This window comes from Scyliorhinus canicula, chromosome 14, assembly GCF_902713615.1.
Source record: "Scyliorhinus canicula chromosome 14, sScyCan1.1, whole genome shotgun sequence".
Taxonomy (NCBI): domain Eukaryota; kingdom Metazoa; phylum Chordata; class Chondrichthyes; order Carcharhiniformes; family Scyliorhinidae; genus Scyliorhinus; species Scyliorhinus canicula.
In genome coordinates this window covers 121,979,853-122,000,593 of record NC_052159.1, presented here as the reverse complement: position 1 = coordinate 122,000,593, position 20,741 = coordinate 121,979,853, and the positions used below count along the sequence as shown (strand labels likewise).

General features: G+C 45.6%; 1 protein-coding gene across 1 annotated transcript in view; it reads right to left on the bottom strand.

Moving 5' to 3' along the window:
• The window catches only part of abcc4 (ATP-binding cassette, sub-family C (CFTR/MRP), member 4), a 655,673-nt gene that overhangs the window by 356,144 nt on the left and 278,788 nt on the right, over positions 1–20,741 (bottom strand). Inside the window, exon 10 of the mRNA XM_038817953.1 lies at positions 4,109–4,198. Within this exon, the coding sequence (XP_038673881.1) occupies positions 4,109–4,198 (90 nt within the window). The remainder of the gene's footprint in view (positions 1–4,108; positions 4,199–20,741) is intronic.

Below are 20,741 nucleotides of genomic sequence, written 5' to 3'. Positions count from 1 at the left end.
GAAATACAATCGGATCAAGGATCAAATTTTACCGCAAAGAAATTATGGATAGCTTCGGAATAAAACAATTTAAATCAACTGCGTACCATCCAGAATCGCAGGGAGCATTAGAAAGGTGGCATCAGACATTAAAGACAATGTTGAGGGATTATTGTCAAGATTATCCAGAGGATTGGGATAACGGATTTCCATTCGTACTGTTTGCAATTAGCGATGCACCTAATGAGTCAACCAAATTAGCAGCACGGTAGCATTGTGGATAGCAGAATTGCTTCACAGCTCCAGGGTCCCTGGTTCGATTCCGGCTTGGGTCACTGTCTGTGTGGAGTCTGCACATCCTCCCCGTGTGTGCGTGGGTTTCCTCCGGGTGCTCCGGTTTCCTCCCACAGTCTAAAGATGTGCAGGTTAGGTGAATTGGCCATGATAAATTGCCCTTAGTGTCCAAAATTGCCCTTAGTATGGGTGGGGTTACTGGGTTATGGTGTTAGGGTGGAGGTGTTGACCTTGGGTAGGGTGCTCTTTCCAAGAGCCAGTGCAGACTCGATGGGCCGAATGGCCTCCTTCTGCACTGTAAATTCTATGAAATGAAAATTTAGTCCTTTTGAACTAATTTTTGGTCAAGAGGTAAGAAGACCACTTAAATTGATTAAGGAAAAATTGGTGAGGTGAGTGAGAAATCGGAAATTACATTATTGGGTTACGCGTCAAATTTTAGGGAACGATTAAATAGAGCCGGTGAATTGGCTAGACAACATTTGAAAGTTGCACAAAATGTGAAGAAACGGGTTGCGGACAAGCAATCCAAAGTTCGTAGTTTTGCCAGTGGAGATAAAAGTTTTAGTGTTGTTACCAGTGGTAGGTGAGCCTTTAAAAGCAAGGTTTTGTGGACCTTATCAGATTGAAAGGAAATTAAGTGAGGTGAATTATGTGGTACAAACAGGCTGAGGTATACCCAGATAGAAGGAAGACTCACCGAGTGTGTCATGTGAATATGCTCAAAAGGCACTTTCAAAAGGAAGGAGAGAAAAAGGAGGTTATAATGATTCTAACTCAAAGCGATGAACCAAAATCAGATGATTGTGAATTTGACATACCTCAAATTAAATTGGAAAATGACGATGTTCTTAAAAATTTTGATAAATTGTTGACTTACCTTCCAGAGGAAAATGGACTGACCTGAAAGAGTTATTGATATCACATGGGCAAGTTTGTAGAGATAAACTGGGAAGTACTACAATAGCTATACATGATGTAGATGTGGGAAAGGCAGGTCCGATCAAACAACATCCATACAGACTTAACCCTATAAAATTGGCACAGGTCAACATAGAGATTGAGAGTATGCTTAAAAATGGCATAATTGAAGTGAGTTGCAGCCAATGGAGCTCACCCATAGTGATGGTACCTAAAGCAGACAGTACCCAATGGTTGTGTGTGGATATAGAAAGGTTAATGCAGTTACTCTTATCCTATCCCACGTTTGGAGGATTGCATTGAGAAAGTGGGACAATCAGCTTTTATTTCCAAACTGGATTTACTTAAAGGTTACTGGCAGGTACCTTTATCCGTAAGGGCGAAGGAGATTTCAGCTTTTGTGACTCCAGATGGGATATACCAATTCAAAGTTATGCCATTTGGCATGAAAAACGCTCCAGCCACATTTCAACAGTTAACTGACACATTTGTTTCAGGATTACCCAAATGTGCGGTATACATAGCCAATCTGATAATTTTCAGCCAGACGTGGACAGAACATTTAAAACATCTGATGGAGTTATTCGATCGGCTTCAGGAGGCGGGTTTGATGATAAACCTAGCCAAAAGTGAATTTGGAAAGGCCCAAGTCACTTTCCTTGGCCATACAATCAGACAGAGTCGAATGGTCCCACGGGATGTGAAAACAAGTTATTGGGGAGTTTCCGATACCCTCGACACAACGGGAAATAATACGATTTCTTGGTATGAGTGGATTTTACCAGAAATTTGTACTGAATTTTAGCAGTGTGGTCGCTCCACTGACGGACTTGCTCAAGAATCGTAACAAATTCCAGTGGACAGCAGAGTGTCAACAGGCATTTGATGGCCTGAAGATTGTGTTAACCACTGCTCCTGTTTTAGCCATCCCAAATTATATGAAACCATTCAAAGTGGCAGTTGATGCGAGTGATGTGGGTGTAGGTGCGGTGCTTCTACAAGATGACGACGAAGGTGTAGAGCGACCTATTAGTTATTTTTCAAAGAAATTAAATTTGTCACCAGAAAAAGTATTCCACAATTGAGAAGGAGACTTTGAGTTTAGTACTGGTTTTACAACATTTTCACATTTATGTGACCAGCAATCCGTCTGACACCGTTATATATACTGATCATAATCCATTGACGTTTTTGGAGTGATTCCGGAATAACAATGCAAGGCTGTTTCGCTGGAGTTTATTGTTGCAGCCATTTCATTTAAAAATAGTACATGTGCAGGACGAGAAAACGTGATGGCCGATGCTTTGTCACGAATGCGGTGAACGGAAGCAGTTTCAGTTGGACGCAGAAGAACGAAAAAAAATTTGACTATATTATTATACCTGTTTGCGTGTGTTGTTTTTTGAAACGAAAAAGTATATTTACTGTGTGGACTTCTTAAAGGGGCTGTTTAGCTCACAGGGCTAATCGCTGGCTTTGAAAGCAGAACAAAGCAAGCCAGCAGCACGGTTCGATTCCCGTAACAGCCTCCCCGAACAGGTGCCGGAATGTGGCGACTAGGGGCTTTTCACAGTAACTTCATTTGAAACCTACTCGTGACAATAAGCGATTTTCATAAAGGATAGTGAAAAATGAAACCATCTTGAAGTTGATGGTTTATTTTTTATTTCTTGGGGGGAGGTGTCATGTACCTTTAAGAAATAGGTGTTTAAAAAATGTACCTTGAAGAAATGAGTGTTTATCAGTCATGTCAGAGTGTGGGTGGAGCTGGGCTGTCTGTCAGCATTTTACTTTTGTTTTAGGCTGTTTGCAGCGTGTGTTATAGCTTTGTTTTCATTGTTGGAGCTGAAGCCAGACAGAGCAGGTGCGCTGTTGATCTCTCTGCCATGAAAATACCATCTCTTGATCATTTGGTGAATTCAGAATTATAAATGTTCTCAGTAGTCAATGTAGACCTAATGTGCTTCTGTTAAAAGGTGATTATTCTGTCCTCTGGATGTTGTTTGGGAAGTCAGTAAGGATTACTTAGTGTTGTATTCTTTGGGGGTTATAATTGAATTAATGGTCGCTGAAATGATCACTGTGTTTTAAAAAGGTTAACTTGAGTTGATAGAATGAACATTGTTTTGCTTTAAAAATACTTTTCCATTTCTGCTGTACCACACCTGTAGAGTGGGCCGTGTGCTCCCCATACCACAATCTATTAAAAGTTGTGGTTCAGGTGAACTCCATGATACACTTTGGGGTTCTCTAAAATTTGGCCCATAACAGAAAGCAGAGAGGGACAGCAAGAGAGAGAGAGAAAGGAGTAGAGAAAGAAGCGAGAGAGAGAGATAAAGAAGCAGAGAGAGAGAGAGAGAGAGAAGCAGACAGAGAGTGAAATAGAAAGCAGAGAGAGAAAAAAGCACAGTGAGAAAGAAGGAAGCAGAGAGAGAGAGAGAGAGAGTGTGAGAGAGAAAGCAGAGAGGGAGTGCGAGAGAAAGAAGCAGAGAGTGAGAGAGAAAGAAGTAGAGAAAGAATCAGAGAGAAAGAAGCAGAGAGAGAGAGAGAGAAAGCAGAGTGAGAGAGAAAGAAGAGAAAGTAGAGAAAGAAGCAGAGAGAGACAGAAAGAAGCAGTGAGAGAGAGAAGGAAACAGAGAGAGAGAGAGAAAGAAGCAGAGAGAGAAAGAAGCAGAGAGAGAGAGAGAAAGAAGCACAGAGAGAGTGAGAGAGAAAGCAGAGAGAGATAGAGAGAGGGAGAGAAAGCAGCAGAGAGAAAATGATGTAGCCACCACTGTAAATAATGCAAGAAAAAGAACGACTGTGTATGTATGTAAATTTTAGGTGAATGTCACAATTATCTGGTTCTACAGACAATACAGGTATAATTTAATGAACTGAGTTCATATTTAACAAATCTATAAACAAAACTTACTTTGCCAGCACCCACAGGTCCAATCACAGCCACAAGTTGTCCTGGTTTGAGGGAAAAACTAATATTTTTCAGCGATGGAGTTTCTATTGCCTGTTAAACAAACAAGAAATAATAAATGAGCAGGAAACAATACAACCTGAATGGAACTCATAAAACACTTTCTATATTAAATGGGGTCAAACTGTGTCATGCTTACCTTAACATGCTTCGAAACTGTTATTCATTCAACAGTCCAATTATCGCAGTTTTACAATGTTACATATGTTAGTCGATTTAAACAATAGATGATATTCCTCCCAACACAAAGTAAGTGTTCATGTAATTTATAAATGACAAATAGTAATACTGATGGTAGTTAAACATTCAGGACTAAAATGGCTGGGAATTATTATAATCCAAAGGACGTGGATGTTTTGGAGAGGGCGCAGAGGAGATTTACCAGGATGCTGCCTGGACTGGAGGGCATGTCTTATGAAGAAAGGTTGAGGGAGCTAGTGCTTTTCTCACTGGAGCGAAGAAGAAAGAGAAGTGACTTGATAGAGGTGTACAAGGTGATGAGAGGCATGGATAGAGTGAATAGCCTAAGACTTTACCCAGGGCGGAAATAGCTGTCACGAGGGGACATAATTTTAAGGTGATTGGAGGAAAAGTATAAGGGAGATGTCAGAGGTAGGTTCATTACTCAGAGAGTGGTGGGTGTGTGGAATGCACTGCCAGGGGAGGTGGTGGAGTCAGAGTCATTAGAGGCATTTAAGCGACTCTTGTCCGGCACACGGGCAGCATATATTGAAGGGGTGTAGGTTAGGTTCGTCTTAGATTAGGATAAAAGGTCGGCACAACATCGTGGGCTGAAGGGCCTGTACTGTTCTATGTTCTATGACTTATTAACAGTGATTGCCTTTAATTCAAGACATTCAGCAATTTACAGGGTAAAAAATACATCATGAGCAATGCTTTGCTGTAAATTTGCTTCGTTCTGCCATTAGCAACACCATAGCAAATAAAAATCCCTTTACACCGTGAGATTTCCACTGAACTTAATGGCAATCCTTAAATTTATAACATTGAGTGTTTCCAGATACAGATAAATAGGACCGCTAATAATGTGATTTGTGATATTTGAACTCAGTGGCCCAAAAAGGGAGCAATAAAACTGCAGAACTTCACCCCAGCAGCTAGTGAATTGTTCCCAGAAGTTTTTTAAATATTTTTATATCTTGGTGGCATTATTGTGTCAGGCTTACCATCACTGTTGATCAAAGAAGGCAATAGCTTCCAGTACGTAAAATTGTTTGACTCTCAGAAGAGGGTCACTCATTCAAAATAGATAAGTGGCGCAATACTCTGGTCCGACAGCAGAGTGTCGGTGCTGGCATCAAACACCGGTGTTTCACTCGTTCAGCGCTCGTTCCAGGGTCCCATTCTGCAGCGTACAAGGGGGCGAGCAGAGGGACGGAGGGAAGCGGGGGGCGCGGCCTCAGAGCAGCGTCGGAGATGTGGCGCCACGCAATCGACGCAGCGTATATAAGGCGACGCAAGTACACAGGCCGCCGATGGAGCAACATGGCGCCACGCCGAGCAGTGCCCCGGTTCACCGACCACGACCTGGAGACGCTCCTGGACGCCTTTAGAACATAGAACATAGAACAGTACAGCACAGAACAGGCCCTTCGGCCCTCAATGTTGTGCCGAGCCATGATCACCCTACTCAAACCCACGTATCCACCCTATACCCGTAACCCAACAACCCCCCCCCCCCCCAAAACCTTACTTTTTAGGACACTACGGGCAATTTAGCATGGCCAATCTACCTAACCCGCACATCTTTGGACTGTGGGAGGAAACCGGAGCACCCGGAGTAAACCCACGCACACACGGGGAGGATGTGCAGACTCCACACAGACAGTGACCCAGCCGGGAATCGAACCTGGGACCCTGGAGCTGTGAAGCATTTATGCTAACCACCATGCTACCGTGCTGCCTTTGAGCCGTGTCTGTACCCTGGACCCGGCCAGAGGGTCCTACTCAATGTGGCCCGCCGTCTGTGGAGGGAGGTGGGTGTGGCCGTCAGTGCCATCGCATTGACACCCAGGACTGGCGACCAGTGTCGCAAAAAGCTCAACGACCTACTGAGGGCGGCCAGGGTGAGTACCAAGCAATGTAACCATGGCACCAACCCCCCTACCCCCCACATGTGTAACACCCACCTCCTCCCCAGGGGACGGTACAACCACAGCCATGACCCGCATGGCTGCAGCCACCCATGCAAGCCACGTTGGCCATGTGCTCTGTGCACCCATGCCAACATAGATCCAACGGCATGCATCGGACCGACTAACAATGGTGTCAATTTAGCCCCCCCCCCCCCCGGAGAAGAGCGCCCATAATCAAACGGGTTAGGGTGAACCCGGAGGGGGTGAACCTGACTTGTGGCCCCTCACCGTGCACGAGCAGAGGGCACTGGACATAGCTCGTGCACCCGAGGACCGGGAGATTGCCCATGCCGAGATCGGGGGCTCGCACCAAGTGAGATCCCCCCCTGCCTGGCCCCTCTCCCCTTAGCACTCCCCCTCCCCCAACACTCCCCCTCCCCCCAGCACTCCCCCCCTCCCTCCAGCACTCCCCCCCTCCCCCCAGCACTCCCCCCCCCAGCACTCCCCCCCCCCCAGCACTCCCCCCCCCCCAGCACTCCGCCTCCCCCCCCAGCACTCCGCCTCCCCCCCAGCACTCCGCCTCCCCCCCCAGCACTCCGCCTCCCCCCCCAGCACTCCGCCTCCCAGCACTCCTCCCTCAGCACTCCCCCCTCACCCCAAACCGCGACCCACACCCCCCTCCACCTGCCTAACCATGATGGTGTATTGTGTGTTGCAGGGCAATGCGGTGACCGACCCGGAGCACCTGACAGACACCGCCCGCATCCAGCGCCTGGATGGCCAGCCGACGTAGATCAACCGGGTGCATCAGGCTTACTCGGCCCCGGCCAGCGCATGGGCGGCCAGCCTGCAGGGACTCTAGTAGCAATGGGGAGGGCAGCTCCAAAAACAGTGACAACACGACGACCGAGGACACTAGCACACAGACAGACATGAAACACAACACAACACCACCATGGAGGGGACGGACATACAGGACATGGCATCCCAGGGAACCCCCGACCGCAGGTCTAATGAAGACACTGAGTTTGCGTCACAGCTGTCCCCTGCAACCTCTGCCACTCTCACCTCGGTTGGCCATTTTATTGGTGAGGCTCTCTGCAGCCTATGACATGGTCAATCAGACTATCCTCTTCCATCACCATTCCATCACTGCCCCTGCCTGATTCCACACTTATCTGTCTGACAATAGCCAGAACATCAGTAAAAATGGCTTCTCTGACAACCAGTAACCTCACAAGGTCCTTTGCTCCATCCATATTGGGCTCCTTGATGATATGATTAACAGATGAAGTAGTATTCTATGGATGACAGGATGCCACGCAGTACCAAACTAGTCACTCCCCTCGAATCCTCCAGTGATTCTGTGCTATTGCCATTGTTCATCAAACATCCAGTCTTGGACCATATGCAGCATCCACAGAATTCCTACAGTGCAAAAGGAGGCCATTTGGCCCATCATGTCTGCACCGACCCTCTGAAATAGCACCCTACCTCCCTTTAGCCGTAACCCCTAATCGACATAACGCTGGACACTAAGGGGCAATTTAGCATGGCCAATCCACATACCCTACACATCTTTGGACAACAGAGGGAAACCGGAACACCCGAAGAAAAGCCATGCAGACACAGGGAGAACGTGTAAACTCCAAACAAAGCCAAATTGAATCTGGGTCCCTGGCACTGTGAATTAACAGTGCTTAACCACTGTGCCAAACCTTCTTTCCTAACCATTGAGAAAACATCAGTGTCTTATTCAATCCCAAACTGAGGTTCTGACATCAAATTCACCGTACCAAAATGTACCTTCTTCCGAGTTCTGTTGCATCACATTCCTCCATCTCTATCTCAGCCAACCTATTATTGAAAACATTGTTCATGCCTGTGCTACCTGCACACCCAGCCTGCCTACACTCCTGGCTGACTTTCCATCCCCTGTAAACCTCAAACTCCAATGTTCATATCATTACCACACCAAGTTTGGGGCAGCACGGTAGCATTGTGGATAGCACAATGGCTTCACAGCTCCAGGGTCCCAGGTTCGATTCCGGCTTGGGTCACTGTCTGTGCGGAGTCTGCACATCCTCCCCGTGTGTGCGTGGGTTTCCTCCGGATGCTCCGGTTTCCTCCCACATTCCAAAGATGTGCAGGTTAGGTGGATTGGCCATGATAAATTGCCCTTAGTGTCCAAAATTGCCCTTAGTGTTGGGTGGGGTTACTGGGTTATGGGGATAGGGTGGAGCTGTTGACCTTGGGTAGGGTGCTCTTTCCAAGAGCCGGTGCTGACTCGATGGGCCGAATGGCCTCCTTCTGCACTGTAAATTCTATAAGTACTTCATCCTCACTGACGTGATTGTCGGGAGGTGGTGGAGTATTGATATTGTCACTGGACTAGTAATCCACAGACCCAGCATAACGGTTTGGGGACCCAGGTTCAAATTCCATGATGGTAGATGGTAAAACTTGAATTCAATAAAAAAAATCTGGAATTAAAAGTCTACTGAAACCATTGTCATTAAAAAAGAACATCCTTACCTGATCTGGCCTACATATGACTCCAGACCTACTGTAGCTGACCCCTAAATGACCTCTGAAATGGCCTAGCAAACCACTCAGTCAAAGAGCAATTTAAGATGGACAACAAATGCTGACTTAGCCAGCCACACCCCATGTATGAATAAAAAAAACCTACATGACCATTTCAGAAATTCTAGTCTCCCAATATGATTAAGGGCAGCACGGTAGCATTGTGGATAGCACAATCGCTTCACAACTCCAGGGTCCCAGGTTCGATTCCGGCTTGGGTCACTGTCTGTGTGGAGTCTACACATCCTCCCCGTATGTGCGTGGGTTTCCTCCGGGTGCTCCGGTTTCCTCCCACGGTCCAAAGATGTGCAGGTTAGGTGGATTGGCCATGATAAATTGCCCTTAGTGTCCAAAATTGCCCTTAGTGTTGGGTGGGGTTACTGGGTTATGGGGATAGGGTGGAGGTGTTGACCTTGGGTAGGGTGCTCTTTCCAAGAGCCGGTGCAGACTCGATGGGCTGAATGGCCTCCTTCTGCACAGTAAATTCTATTCTATGTATCTATGATCTCACTACTTAATTTCAATAGCCTCCTCCCACCTGCGCCGACTAAGACGTGCTGGAAAAAAAAACATCTCGACCTCACCCTGACTACTCTGTAAAAATTAGCATTTTGCATTTCTTTTGCGTGGATGAGCCATGATTCATACTGGAGGAATTTCTAACCTTCAGAAAATGAGCAGGGAACTTATTATTTTTAAAACAGGTATCAATGCTTCTGTGACTGCAACAATGGAATTCCAGGTTTTAGATTTAGTATTGAGTATCGAAGAAGAATTAATAAATAGTATTGTCGACTTCCGGGCGGCTATGCCTAGGTACGTCGCATGGTTTGCAGCTCTAGCCGATAACGGACTTTTGAGGGCAGCACGATGGCGCAGTGGGTTAGCCCTGCAGCCTCACGGCGCCGAGGTCCCAGGTTCGATCCCGGCTCTGGGTCACTGTCTGTGTGGAGTTTGCACATTCTCCCCGTGTTTGCGTGGGTTTCGCCCCCACAACCCAAAGATGTGCAGGCTAGGTGGATTGGCCACGCTAAATTGCCCCTTAATTGGAAAAAATGAATTGGATACTCTAAATTTAAAAAAAAAAAAACGGACTTTTGGGCACTTTTAAGGAACTCCAGCAGGACTTTGACGACGATTCCCGGTGTGGGAAGGAAACAGTGAGGGTCCCCAGCACTGTGTGGAGTGGACCAGGAGTGGGGCGGTCAAAGAAGCAGCTTTGGAGAAGAGAGGACAACGGGCGCGGAATAAATAGAATTGTCGTTAAGGATCCTCTTGGAAGGAGTGATGACAGCATGCTACAATTTCAAATTCAGATTGAGCGAGAGAAGACAGAGTGTCATACTAGAGTTTTAGCGTTGGCAGAGGTAGTTATACAGGCCTGAGGAAAGAATTGGCCCAAGGAGACAAATAATTGAAGGTAGGACAGTTTAGATACAATGGCAGATGTTCAAGGACATATTAAGTATCTCTGGATCGGCGCAGGCTGGGAGGGCCGAAGGACCTGTTCCTGTGCTGTAATTTTCTTTGTTCTTTGTTGTTCCCAATTAAAGTATATTCTTGAGAGGTTGAGGAATTGTAAAAGGGAGAAAAATGGTCCATGGCTAAATAAGGAAGTGAAAGAGGGTATAAAAGCAAAAACTAGGGTATAAGGGTATACCATACTGCAAAAGCTAGTGGTAAGCTGGAGGAGAACTTTAAGATTCAACAAAAGGCTACAAAAAATAAAATCAAAAGAGCCAAGATGAATTACGAAAGGAAATAAGGAAAAAACAAACAGATACCAAAAGCTTCTATAAGTGTATGAAGAGGAAGAGTATAGCTAAAGTAAATGTTGGCCCTCTATAGAGGACGATACTGGTAAGGTGATAACGGGGAACACAAAGATGGCGGAGGCACAATATTTTGCCTCTGTCTTCACATTAGAGGACAATAAAACATTTCCAACAACTGCAGTTAATGCAGAGGAACTTGGTGCAATAACGATCAATAGGGAGAAGGTATTAAATAAGATAATGGGATTAAAGGCAGATGTGTCTCCGGGACCTGATTGTCTGCACCCTAGGGTATTAAAGGCAATGGCAGCAGAGATAGTGGATGCATTGGTTATGATATTTCAAAACTCGCTGGATTCTGGAAAGGTCCCGGTGGATTGAAAATACGCTAGTGTGACGCACCTATTCAAAAAGTAGGAAATTATAGACCAGTTAGCTTGACCTCTGTGGTGGGTAAATTGCTGGAATAAATTATTGGGGAGGAGATGACTGGACATTTGGAAAGACAAAGCTCAATCCACCATTGTCAGCATGGTTTTATGTAGAGTAAGTCATGCTTGACAAACTTGCTCGAGTTCTTTTGGGGATGTAACCAGCAAGGTAGATAATGGGGAACCTGTGGATGTGGTATATCTAGACATCCAGAAGGTGTTTGACTAGGTGCTGCATAAAAGACTGATCCAGAAGGTGAGATTGCAGGGAATTGGGGGTAGAGTACTAAATTGGATTGAGGATTGGCTGACCTACAGAAAGCAGAGGGTGGGGACAAATGGGTCCTTCTCTGGCTGGCGAACTGTAATTAGCCGGGTGCCACAGGGGTCAGGCCTCGGACCTCATAGGTTTACAATCTATACAAGCAGGGACAGAATGTAATATAGCAAAATTTGAAGATGATACTAAAATAGGTGGGAAAGCAGGCAGTGAAGATAAGATAAAAGGTTTACAGACAGATACAGATAGGCTAGGAGAATGGGCCAAAATTTGGCAGATGGAGTTTAATGTGGATCAGTGTGAGGTTATCCATAGTGGTCGACAAAATAGAAAGGGAAATTATCTCAAAAGAAAGCAGATTCAATATACGTCAAGGCAGAGGATTACCATTAAACAGATAGCAGCAGAAACAGCTCTGTCCAGGTACAATTGCCACTACCATGTACCACTGCGTACTACAAGAACAATGGAACTGGTGCCTTCCAGCTTAATTCAACCCTATGTGCTTTCTTCCTTGTGGGAGTCTCACTTCTAGAATGGATCACTCTGCACCAGTCCACCGACCTACCCTCAGACTTTTTTATACTGGACTCCAATGGTCTGGCCCTACATCTCTTTCTTTCCCTTATCCTTTTATTGTAAGAGTGCAAAAGGGACGGACATTGCAAAACCCTTTCTGTGTGTTGCGTGTGTGTGAAATAAATCAACCCTTTTCATTGTATCCTATCCTGATTTGCTGTGTAAGTTATGATTGAGGATTGGAACACTCCAAAGTTATGGATCAGGGGAGACACCACTAATAAAGGGGGAAATCAAACCAATGGGTAGCGATAGGAGAACAAAGAACAAAGAAAATTACAGCACAGGAACAGGCCCTTCGGCCCTCCCAGCCTGCGCCGATCCAGATCCTTTATCTAAATCTGTCTCCTATTTTCCAAGGTCTACTTCCCTCTGTTCCCACCCGTTCATATACCTGTCTAGATGCCTCTTATATGCTTTTGTGCCCGCCTCTACCACCTCCGCTGGTAAAGCGTTCCAGGCACCCACCACCCTCTGCGTAATAAACTTTCCACGCACATCTCCCTTAAACTTTCCCCCTCTCACATTGAAATCGACACCCCCACTCTGAGAAAAAGCTTTTTCCTATCCACCCTCTCCATACCTCTCATAATTTTGTAGACCTCAATCAGGTCCCCCCTCAACCTCCGTCTTTCCAATGAAAACGGTCCACAACCTTTCTTCATAGCTAGCACCCTCCATACCAGGCAACATCCTGATGAACCTCCTCTCCAAAGCATCCACATCCTTCTGGTAATGTGGCGACCAGAACTGAACGCAGTATTCCAAATGTGGCCGAACCAAAGTCCTATACAACTGTAACATGACCTGCCGACTCTTGTACTCAATACCCCGTCTGATGAAGGCAAGCATGCTGTATGCCTTCTTGACCACTCTATCAACCAGGGTTGCCAACTTCAGGGTACAATGGACCTGAACTCCCAGATCTCGCTGTACATCAATTTTCCCCAGGACTCTTCCATTGACCATATAGTCCGCTATTGAATTTGATCTTCCAAAATGCATCACCTCGCATTTGCCTGGATTGAACTCCACCTGCCATTTTTCTGCCCAACTCTCCAATCTATCTATATTTTGTTGTATTCTCTGACAGTCCTCCACGCTATCTGCAACTCCACCAATCTTAGTATCATCTGCAAATTTGCTAATCAGGCCACCTATGCCTTCCTCCAGGTCATTTATGTAGAGCACAAACAACAGTGGTCCGAGCACGGATCCCTGTGGAACACCACTAGTCACCCTTCTCCATTTTGAGACACTCCCTTCCACCACTACTCTCTGTCTCCTGTTACCCAGCCAGTTCTTTATCCATCTAGCTAGTATACCCTGAACCCCATACCACTTCACTTTTTCCATCAACCTGCCATGGGAAACCTTATCAAACGCCTTACTAAAGTCCATGTATATAACATCTACAGCCCTTCCCTCATCAATTAACTTTGTCACTTCCTCAAATAATTCTATTAGGTTTGTAAGACATGACCTTCCCTGCACAAAACCATGCTGCCTATCACTGATAAGTCTATTTTCTTGCAGATGTGAATAGATCCTATCCCTCAGTATCTTCTCCAACAGTTTGCCTACCACTGACATCAAGCTCACAGGTCTACAATTCCCTGGATTTTCCCTGCTACCCTTCTTAAACAAAGGGACAACATTAGCAATTCTCCAGTCCTCTGGGACCTCACCCGTGCTCAAGGATGCTGCAAAGATATCCTTGTTAAGGCCCCAGCTATTTCATCCCTCGTTTTCCTCAGTAATCTGGGATAGATCCCATCCGGTCCTGGGGACTTGTCCACCTTAATGTCTTTTATTACTCGTCATAGATTATATCACAGCTGTGATTAAGGAGGGCACGGTGGAGGATTCGAGCACTGAGGGAATATGGGTGGAGCTGAGAAATAGGAAGGGTGCAGTAACATTGTTGGGACTTTACTACAGGCCTCCCAAAAGCGAGCATGAAGTAGAGGTACAAATATGCAGACAGATGAAAGAAAAATGTAGGAGAAATAGGGTGGTTGTGATGGGAGATTTTAACTTCCCCAACATTGAATGGGATTAGTGTAGTGGTGGAGGCGTAGATAGAGCAGAGTTTGTAAGGAGCATCCAGGAGAGTTTTTTAGAGCAGTATGTAAATAGTCCAACACGGGAAGGGGCCACACTGGACCTGGTATTGGGGAATGATCCCGGCCAGGTGGTTGATGTTTCAGTCGGTGATTACTTTGGGAATAGCGATCACAATTCCATAAGTTTTAGAATACTCATGGACAAGGACAAGAGTGGTCCAAAAGGAAGAGTACTTAATTGGGGAAAGGCAGAGTATAACAAAATTTGGCAGGAGCTAGGGAATGTGGATTGGGAGCAGCTGTTTAAGGGTAAATCCACATTTGAAATCTGGGAGTCTTTTAAGGAAAGGTTGAGTGCAGGACAGACATGTTCCTGTGAAAATGAAAGATAGAAATGGCAAGATTAGGGAACCATGGATGACGGGTGAAATTGTGAGAATAGCTAAGATGAAAAAGGAAGCATACAGAGGATCGAGGCAACTCAAAACTGATGAAGCTTTGGAGGAATATCGGGAAAGTAGGACGAATCTCAAACGCGCAATAAAGAGGGCTAAAAGGGGTCATGAAATATCTTTGGCTAACAGGGTTACGGAAAATCCCAAAGCCTTTTATTTGTATATAAGAAGCAAGAGGGTAACTAGGGAAAGGATTGGCCCACTGAAAGACAAAAGAGGGAATTTATGCGTGGACTCAGAGGAAATGGGTGAGATTCTTAATGAGTACTTTGCATCGGTAATCACAAAGGGGAGAGACAAGACAGATGTTGAGGCTAGGGATGGATGTTTAAATACTCTAGGTCAAGTTGTCATACGGAAGGGGGAAGTTTTGCGTATTCTAAAAGACATTAAGGTGGACAAGTCCCCAGGACCGGATGGGATCTATCCCAGGTTACTGAGTGAAGCGAGGGTTGAAATAGCTGGGGCCTTAACAGACATCTTTGCAGCATCCTTGAGCACGCATGAGGTCCCGGAGGACTGGAGAATTGCTAATGTTGTCCCTATAGAATACTTTGAGGAAGTGACAAAGTTAATTGATGAGGGAAGGGCTGTAGATGTCATATACATGGACTTTAGTAAGGCGTTTGATAAAGTTTCCCATGGCAGGTTGATGGAAAAAGTGAAGTGGTATGGGGTTCAGGGTGTACTAGCTAGATGGTTAAAGAACTGACTGGGCAACAGGAGACAGAGAGTAGTGGTGGAGGGAGTGTCTCAAAATGGAGAAGGGTGACTAATGGTGTTCCACAGGGATCCGTGATCGGACCACTGCTGTTTGTGATCTACATAAATGACCTGGAGGAAGGTATAGGTGGTCTGATTAGCAAGTTTGCAGATGATACTAAGATTGGTGGAGTTGCAGATAGCGAGGAGGACTGTCAGAGAATACAACCAAATATAGATAGATTGGAGAGTTGGGCAGAGAAATGGCAGATGGAGTTCAATCCAGGCAAATGCGAGGTGATGCATTTTGGAAGATCAAATTCAAGAGCGGACTATATGGTCAATAGAAGGGTCTTGGGGAAAATTGATGTACAGAGAGATCTGGGAGTTCAGGTCTATTGTACCCTGAAGGTGGCAATGCAGGTTGATAGAGTGGTCAAGAAGGCATACAGCATGCTTGCCTTCATCGGACGGGGTATTGAGTACAAGAGTTGGCAGGTCATGTTACAGTTGTTCGGTCACATTTGGAATACTGCGTGCAGTTCTGGTCGCCACATTACCAGAAGGATGTGGATGCTTTGGAGAGGGTGCAGAGGAGGTTCACCAGGATGTTGCCTGGTATGGAGGGTGCTAGCTATGAAGAAAGGTTGAGGATCGTTTTCATTGGAAAGACAGAGGTTGAGGGGGGACCTGATTGAGGTCTACAAAATTATGAGAGGTATGGACAGGGTGGATAGCAACAAGCTTTTTCCAAGAGTGGGGGTGTCAGTTACAAGGGGTCACGATTTCAAGGTGAGAGGGGGAAAGTTTAAGGGAGATGTGCGTGGAACGTTTTTTACGCAGAGGGTGGTGGGTGCCTGGAACGCTTTACCAGCGGAGGTGGTAGAGGCGGGCACGATAGCATCATTTAAGAGGCATCTAGACAGGTATATGAACGGGCGAGGAACAGAGAGAAGTAGACCTTGGAAAATAGGAGACAGGTTTAGATAAAGGATCTGGATCGGCGCAGGCTGGGAGGGCCGAAGGGCCTGTTCCTGTACTGTAATTTTATTTGTTCTTCCGTATGACAACTTGCCCTGGAGTATTTAAACATCCATCCCTAGCCTCAACATCCATCTTGTCCCTCTCCTTTGTGATTACCGATGCAAAGTACTCATTAAGAATCTCACCCATTTCCTCTGAGTCCACACATAAATTCCCTCTTTTGTCTTTGAGTGGGCCAATCCTTTCTCTCGTTACCCTCTTGCTCCTTGCATACGAATAAAAGGCTTTGGGATATTCCTTAACCCTGTTAGCCAAAGATATTTCATGACCCCTTTTAGCCCTCTTTATTGCGTGTTTGAGATTCATCCTACTTTCCCGATATTCCTCCAAAGTTTCATCAGTTTTGAGTTGCCTTGATCTTATGAATGCTTCCTTTTTCATCTTAGCTAGTCTCACAATTTCACCCGTCATCCATGGTTCTCTAATCTTGCCATATCTATCTCTCATTTTCACAGGAACATGTCTGTCCTGCACTCTAATTAACCTTTCCTTAAAAGACTCCCACATTTCAAATGTGGATTTACCCTTAAACAGCTGCCCCCAATCCACATTCCCTAGCTCCTGCCGAATTTTGTTATACTCTGCCTTTCCCCAATTTAGCACTCTTCCTTTCGGACCACTCTTGTCCTTGTCCATGAGTATTCTAAAATTTACGGAATTGTGATCGCTATTCCCAAAGTAATCACCGACTGAAACATCAACCACCTGGCAGGGATCATTCCCCAATACCAGGTCCAGTATGGCCCCTTCCCGAGTTGGACTATTTACATACTGCTCTAAAAAACTCTCCTGGATGCTCCTTACAAACTCTGCTCCATCTACACCTCCAACACTACACGAATCCCATTCAATGTTGGGGAAGTTAAAATCTCCCATCACAACCACCCTATTGCTCCGACATTTTTCTATAATCTGTCTGCATATTTGTACCTCTACTTCATGCTCGCTTTTGGGAGGCCTGTAGTAAAGTCCCAACAATGTTACTGCACCCTTCCCATTTCTTAGCTCCACCCATATTGCCTCAGTGCTCGAATCCTCCATCGTGCCCTCCTTAATCACAGCTGTGATATCATCTCTGACGAGTAATGCAACTCCTCCCCCACTTCTACCTCCCTCTCTATCCCTCCTGAAGCATCTATACCCTGGGATATTCAGTTGCCAGTCCTGCCCTTCCCTAAACCAAGTCTCAGTAATACCAATAACATCACAGAGAAGTTAGGGTTGTTTCAATTATTCCCCCTCCTGTCCAAAACATGCCCGACACCCAACACACTTCTCTACACATTTCCCCCCATTGACCAAACTCACTAATCCTCCTTCCGCTGTCTAGATTGCAGTCTCTGGGGCTCCTTCTGTAAACTGTTCAATCACTCTCCTCATTTAAGGCCCTCCTTGAAACATGACACCAAACACATTTCTGGTCACTTCTCGTAATGCTTCTCTTTGGCTCAGCATTTGTTTGCCTTACACGTTTGTGAAATGCTTTGGAATAACTTTCAATGTACAAAGTGGGAGATAAATATATGCTGTTATTCAACGTACACTTATTACAAATGAGGGCCTGCCGTATGCATACATACCCTTTGAACAGTAGCACCAAATTATACTACACCACAAAAATGAAACCGGGAAGATTACAAACAATTGGAAAAGTCACGGTGCTCTGCAGATCTTATCTGAAAAAAATAGGAAACACCCACTCAAATGAATCCTTATCTAAAGTGGATAATGGACTACAAATCTGTATTTCAGTTGGAACTCCAACTTGAACCATGTTTTAATAAAAGAGGTCTTTACAACATTATCCTTTAGTTTTATTTACATAAAATGGGGTTTCTCCTCCAAAATAATTAGACAGGTGAAAAACTAATATTTAGCACTTATTCAACATTTAACAATATGGGGGGGGGAAAAAAATCAGCTTTAAAACTATATAGAATCAGAGAACTAGTTGCAGAATGAATAGTAAGCTGGCTGCAGAACAGAAAAATGAGTGTCGGGGTTAAGTGCAGCTACTCAGATCAGAAAAGGGTTGGGAAAGACAACATTGGCTTTCTCCAACACAAGCCCGTCCTCCTCCGCATGGTGACCTGTACCTTACTGTTCAGCTTTGCACTGACATTTGTTCTCCTCTTAGTACATTCTGCTATCTTACCTTTTGCTACCTTTTACATTCTTCAGTTCTTAGTGGCATCATTAAGATGCCACTTTGTCCTATTCCATAAAAGCTTTGTGAAATCTCACCTTTGCTCCGACCTATCCCTGTCCTTCTATTTTGTCCCACCTCCTCCAGCTGCCTTTGCAATTATATATTTCATTATATTTCTCCGAGCTTCAGTTCTGTAGAAGGGCCGTATAGACTCGAAGTCTTAACTATTTTTCACTCTCCGCTAATGCTGCCAGATCTGCTGAGTTTATCCAACATTTTCAGTTTTTATTTAAGAAAAGGAAGTAATGTTTCACAGGGATCAGTGCTGGGACCATTACAGTTCACAATTTAGATGAATTATTTGATCACAGGAATCATAAATATAACTCAATTTGCACATGACACAATTTTAAATATAATTAAGAGGATGAATACAACAAAATTCAAGTAAATGACAAATAAACATTGACACAGATAGTATGAGGTGCTACGTACTTAATATCCAACAATTTAAAAATTACAAAACCATGCAAACTTTGCCTCCTTATTCGCCCACCGAAGAATTCTGTTCAGTTGACATTCGGCAGACTGGCTTTCCGACCTGGTAGAATTTCTCAGTCTGGAGAAAATAAAATTTGCCATACCCGGATCGGACACCTTCCATAGGATGTGGAAACCATTCACCAACTTGTTTCAAGACCTGTTGGTACCCACAAACCAGTAGAGCGGAGAGGAACGGTGCAATGACAAGCTAAGGCACAAATCAAATTGTATATAAATGCCTATAAGTATGTATCTCGGCCATATTGGGGAATGTAAATCCGTATGCTGGTTAACGGGGGATCATGACCACAGTTGTTGTTATGAAGATACTCACTTGTATGTGTTGGTTTTGCACATTTCTTTTCTGATAATGTATAATTTAGCTTTCCATTGGACCGGTCCCTTGCGGCTTTGTCTCTCCTGCTTGTCCCTCGCTTTCCTGTTGCGTGCTTTCGCCTCCCCCCCCCCCCCCCCCGCCCCGTGCCCTCTGCCCAGTGGCTCGTCCCTGTCTCTTCTCCCCGCCCACCCCCAACTTTATTGGTTGTTGGCTTCAAACAGGTCTTGAAACAAGTTGCTGTGGAAACCCTCTTCCGACACACGGGTGGCAAAATTTATTTTCTCCAGCCTGACAAATTCCACCAGGTCGGACAGCCAGTCTGCAGCCTTGTGTGGTTCTGCCAATCGCCCGCCGAACAGGATTCACCGGCGAGTGATCAGAGAGGCACGGCAAGGGCATCAGCTCTCCTCCTCATGAAGAGCTCTGGCTGATCTGATACCCGAAGACCACCACTTTTGGGCATGGTTCCACCCTCACTCCCAGAACCCTGGACATGGCCTCAATGAAGGTCACCCAGTACCCGACAAGTCTGGGGCAAATCTAGAACATGTGGGTGTGGTTGGCCAGACCTTAATGGCATCATTCGCAAGTCCTCCAGCTCAGGGAAGAACCCACTCATTCGAGTTCTAGTTAGGTCCGCTCTGTGTACCACCTTTAGTTGCATTACGCTTCGCCCTGCGCATGTGGAGGTGAAGTTTGCACTATGCAATGCTTCGATCCAGAGTCCTCCCTCTTACTTGATGCCCATCCCTCTGCCCCAACCCTCTGAAAGACCACCCTACCTAGGACCACTCTCGCATCCTATCCTCATAACCCAACTAACCTGCACAACTTTGGGCACTAAGGGGAAATATTTTGGCTTGGCCAATCTACCTAATCTGCTATCTTTAGACTGTGGGAGGAAAACAAGAGCACCCGGAGGAAATTCCGCGCAGACACTGTGAGAAAGTACAAACACCACACAATCACTCAATGCTGGAATGAACCTGGCATCATGAAACAGCAGTGCTAACCACTATGCCACCTTGCTGCCTCAAGGCCATTCCCCCGGGGTCGCTGCTTTATCGTCTGTGTACATGTCACTCACCGTCAGGAACCCCTCGTCCTTTCCCCACCTTTTGAAGATGGAGTCCACTATTGTGGGAGTGAACCTATGGTTATTGCAGATAGGGGCCATTTCAGTTAGCCCGCAGTGTTGACTCATATGGGACCATGTCCGGAACATGATTAATATCACAGGGCTCCTTGAGTATTTGGCCGGGGGAACGGAAGCGCAATTGTGATGAGGGCTTGGCCCTGTGCGGGAACTCTCTTCCATCCTCATCCACTCTGCTCCCGGTTCCTTGACCCAGCACCGTACTCTTTCTGCCGTGACCACCCAGTGGTAGAACTGTAGGTTTGGGAGGGCCAGGCTTCCCATATTTTTCCTCCTTTGTAGGACCTACTTTTGGATGCTCGGGCTCTTCCCCCACAACACGCATCATGATTAGCTTGGCGACAGTGTTGAAAAAGGCCTTGGAGATGTAGATCAGG